The 5,000-nt window shown below is 35.2% G+C and overlaps 1 protein-coding gene across 1 annotated transcript in view; it reads right to left on the reverse strand.

Moving 5' to 3' along the window:
- Window positions 1–2,387, reverse strand: part of LOC135195889 (uncharacterized) — an 81,435-nt gene extending 79,048 nt beyond the window's left edge. Inside the window, exon 1 of the mRNA XM_064222396.1 lies at window positions 2,339–2,387. Coding sequence (XP_064078466.1) covers window positions 2,339–2,387 — 49 coding nt within the window. The remainder of the gene's footprint in view (window positions 1–2,338) is intronic.
- Between the last annotated feature and the right edge of the window lie 2,613 nt (window positions 2,388–5,000).

Raw genomic sequence — 5,000 nt, forward strand, 5'->3', positions numbered from 1 at the left:
TTTTATAACTTGAAGCAAAATGCCTTTGTTTGTTCATATTTTCCATTGATGAGAGAATTTCTAGCTCTTGCTATTCAAGGTTTTATTTCAGATTGACATTTCCCAACTAACTCGAACTATATTTTCTCGGTATCTGAGGCCTTCTTTCATCTTTAGCCAAAAGGATATTTATTGTGCCTCTTCCATCCAAGGACCAGATTATAGCTTTTCTGTAAACTATATTCGCTTTTCTTTGTCTTTCCATTTTGTGCTACCATTACTTACGTGATTACTATTGTGTACAAAGTTTGGTCGCGTAATGCCACTAAAGGAAAGGGGGGCTCGGGATGGGGCCCGAGTCAGCGGTTAAACTGCTGAATTAACGCCAAGATTTTAAGCATCAATTTTTTCCAGTTTTCTCTGAACAAGCGCTTCAATTCAATTTTGCACATAAAGCAAAGAAACTTAATATGTTTTAATAGGAACTTGCTTAGATACCAGAAAATCTCGTAATGCAGCATAATTTTGATAATAACTGTAATAATTATGGGCATATAATGTCTTATAACGGGGTCTACAACACTAATAACAGCAGCCAGTGCAAGAGAGCTCGCATCCCCCCCACCCCCACCCTCCCCTCCCCTCCCCCCAACACAAAAATAATGCTGTGGATACAGCTGGAAGTAATGATGGGTTGCTAAAAATCAAGAAGCTATTCGAGTAGTTAAGCTAGCAATATTAATTGTAAAGCGAAATTTAGCCATATACTATTGTATGTAGCAACGGTAGTAACGGATAATAGTCTCCATATTTCGACTTCCCATTATCCAGCCTAGGGTTGCATTTCTTGTCACTTAGTTGTATAAGTATGCAGAATGCAGGTCGAGATTTTCCGTCCTTAACTTCTCTGATTTTTAACGATAAAGCCACTCCAGCGATAATAACAAAACACATGCAGTAGTTTTGGGACGATGTGTGTGCATGATGAGGTATAGGTTGTACTGTAGCTGAACCCATGAAAATTGGCTCAAAGTAAGTGTCCAGTGGTTACTTGCAAACACAACATCATAAAACTACAGCTGACCTCCATTGCAGAGAATTAATAAGGCCACACACATAATACTAGTGCACCTGAATATGAATATTAAATCAACAAACTTCATTGGGTGGTCGTCTCGCCGACTCTTGCTTTGAAAATACCGTGCTCAAACACACACAAACACACACACATACAGTTCCTCTCTCTACATACTACGGTATGTGTTAAATTGTTGATGATTTTCGTTATTTTCTCTGAAATCCAGAATTTGTACTTTTATGAAAAAGCAATTTACCTTTATTTTTCTCCTTTAGTTTGGACCTAGCAATTTCAGTGAAATAATGGACATTAACAAGCACCAAGTTCTGCATTGCTTAAAATCCCACGTTAATGACAGTGTGACATTCTCAGCTGGAGGTAGTTTGTAGCACAGGCAGAAGAAATGCCTAATAAATTAACCCCGCAAGGGGGAGGAATTTCTTCATTCTTCTTTCCTGAACGAACCAGAGAGAGAGAGAGAGAGAGAGAGAGAGAGAGAGAGAAAGAGAGTTTGGTTGGCTGATAAGTAATTTTTAAAGATATCAAAGCATTTACTTTTTTTCTCCATTTATCTTCACTATTTGTGTCCCTTGTAATCGTTGCTTCTTGCGTAGGAGTTATATAGCTTTCAGTGTTTATTCATTCTGATGTCTTGGCTGCAATTCCTTTGAATCCCAGTGGTATTGAAAATTTGTGTTTAGGCCTATGCTTTGCTTATATGATGGCTTTAATTATTAAGGGAACACTTTTAGGTCTCAACAAAATGTCAATAATGTTGCTAGGGAAAGGGATGCATTCCTTGAGAAAAGTTTTGTATTCCATAATGAGCTTTTGTACATCTTAAAACTGCAGCTTTGAGTTATTATTCTTATTACATGACAAGTCCATAGGAGCTGGATGGTGCATAAGCATACTCGGACCTATTCATAACCTTATCTCAACGTTTGGCCATTTGTTTGCCAAAGCTCTTCTTTGAAACAAAGATGAACATCTTTTCTAAGTGACTGGAAAATCTCTATGCTAGTGCATTTAGATATAGAAAAGCCTTCTTGTTGTTGATTTTTATACTTTTGTTAAGACCTTAAATTATCTTTTTACAACATCGTCTTCCTTATTTCATCAGGGGAGAGAATGTTATGAACTTTGACATGTCTGAAGAGCGTCGTTAACAGCACCCCAGGTCATGTCCTCGCGTCCACCTCATCCATCAGGATTAAACGCTTCGAGGATGACGTCATATTTTAGTCTATCCTTCTTAACGAAAGAGAAACAGGGACCTACATCCTTTCCTGGCGTCGCAGAGTCGAAAGAGGTCTTCTTGGGCGCCCATCCTACGCAACACTTTGGGAATGTATCGAGTTCTGAGTCTTTCCTGTACCTTGTCATGTAAGTTTGGTTGGGAAATACCTGACTCGCCTGAAATGGAAATAGAAGAAATAAGTAATTGGTTATGCCAATATGCGACCGTCGCCTTGTTGCAGTATTAGAATGATTTTGGTTGAGTTTTTTAATTGTCTTTAGTAGTTTTTTTTTTTTAATGTAATCGTTGTGAAATTTTACTTACACACAACATAACAATGATTTTAGTATTTTGTTTTAAAGACAAGCCAGAACTGTTTTCGCGATTAGTAATTGTCTCATCCTTTCATTGAATTTCAAAACTTGCTAATCTGAATGATTTGCCAAGACGTTGTATAAACGGACAGAAACGTATTATGAAAGTTTTTAACTCAAAAATTCTATGACCTGTGTTGATCTATGGAAACTGTCATTAGATAGTATACTACAATCTCCGTACGGCTAGAATAGAATCCTTTTGGTCACAACAGAATGCTTTGGTTTAATCTCACCCCAGCCGCCCTGTATGCCTGATTTCGATTCTCCTCAATGGAAGATGCTCTTTCTTCATCTGACCTTCTTTTTCAAATTCATTGATTTGTGATTTACCCAAACCGTATCTAAAACGCTCGAAGAAATAGAGAAGTCGAAAAGTAAGAGGTTATTGTTTACCTTTATATTATATATATATATATATATATATATATATATATATATAATATATCTATATTTATATATATAGGGTATGTATGGATATTTGCGATTTGCGTGTGTGCTGATGTAAGATTATAAGGGTAAATATAACAAAGGATTATACTGAAGAAGGTGTATGGTAGGATTTTGAATGAGAAGGAAGAACACATGATATAAGATCGGAGATGTGAAAAGCAGTGAAGATTTAATAAGGGAGAGGGGGCTTAGATAAAGTATCTATTTTGGAATAGTAATGAGAAACATTTGAAAAGGAAAATATTACGTATAAACGTACTACTTGGTCATAGAGAATGGTTTTGCTGGAAGTGATGTAGATGCATTTTTAAGGGACAAAGAGGATGCTTAGCATGAATGAGAAATTGCTGAGCGCAAAAAAAATAAGATTTAATGATGTAAGTGAAGCATGTGTACAAGTTTGTAGGCTATAGAGTGACTGGTCTGGTGTAAGAATGGACCTGAGAGAAGTAGGGCTGTCTATTAGGTTGTTTAATATTTCTATTTATCAAATGATATGAGAAGTCAGAGGAAGATAGTAGTGGAAGTGCTCAGTTGTGGGATGAGAAGATGATGGAAAATGGAATGGCTGACGTTTGGAGGTGACTGACACCTCACAGTGGGGATAGTGGAGAGGAACCCTAGAAATTAGTGTCTCTTTGAAAGGGCTTAACGTCCAGCAGTATATATATATATGTGTGTGTGTGTGTGTGTGTGTAGTATATATCTTTGATATATATATATTATAAATATATATATCATAATATATATATATATATATATTATATACTATATGATAAGCAAATTCCACAGGAAAATGATAGTCAGAAATCCAAGCGCTTTCGTCTTTACTCAGACATTGTCAAGGAGTTAATGAGGTACAATTGGAGAGAAAGGTCTCAGGTACAGCACAAGATCAAGAATACCAGATGGTTAATTGCAACAGGGTAAAAATTTAAAGCTTTTTAACATAAATATTGTTTTCAGTAATATTAATGTCAGGAGTTTAATAATAAAAATTCTCCTAAAGATCTTCCAGGCTGCATATATGAAATTATTTGCAAAAGTTGTTGGATAAAAAGTTCTATTTACGGACAAACCGGTAAATCTCTTTCACAACGTCTCAAACAGCATCAGTATTCTGTGAGAAATGGGCAAATATCGAATGCATTATCGTACATATGAGAGATTTAGACCATCCTATTAACTGGAGTCAAGCAAGAGCCTTAATCCCATGTAATGACACAGTTAAAAGGAATATCATTGAATCTTGTTTTCATCAAGTCAAATATAGAAATGTTCTAAATTTAAGTCTTGGTTTTATTTAAACTTGATGCTTTCATAACGAAAAAAAGTTGTAGATAAATATAAGCAACAAAATTAATATATTCAGTTTTTACATGTTTTGGACTGTAAAGAAACTTTGTAATTTCGGTTAGGGTCAATCTGTTTAGGTTTGTGACCGTGTGATATCCGATAATCCTGGATTATCTCTTTTAATTTTTACCCTTTTTGACAATTAACCATCTGGTATTCTTGATCTTGTATTGTACCTGAGACTCTCCAATTGTACCTTATTAACTCCTTGACAATGTCTGAGTAAAGACGAAAGCGCTTGGATTTCTGACTATAATTTTCCTGTGGAATTCGCTATTTTATGATGAATCACGTGCATCTACTGTATTTTTTTAAGCATATATATAGATAATATATATATATATATAATATATATATATATATATATATACGTATATAGAAGGATATGCGGTGGCATTCAAGAACCAAAATATAGCTATAAGGAAATTAAGGAAGACATCGCAGGCATTTGCATGGTGTATTGCGAACGCCGTAAGACTAAGCCTCATTATCAAAGCTATAAAAATATATACATATACAT

This window comes from Macrobrachium nipponense, chromosome 17 (genome assembly GCF_015104395.2).
Source record: "Macrobrachium nipponense isolate FS-2020 chromosome 17, ASM1510439v2, whole genome shotgun sequence".
NCBI lineage: Eukaryota > Metazoa > Arthropoda > Malacostraca > Decapoda > Palaemonidae > Macrobrachium > Macrobrachium nipponense.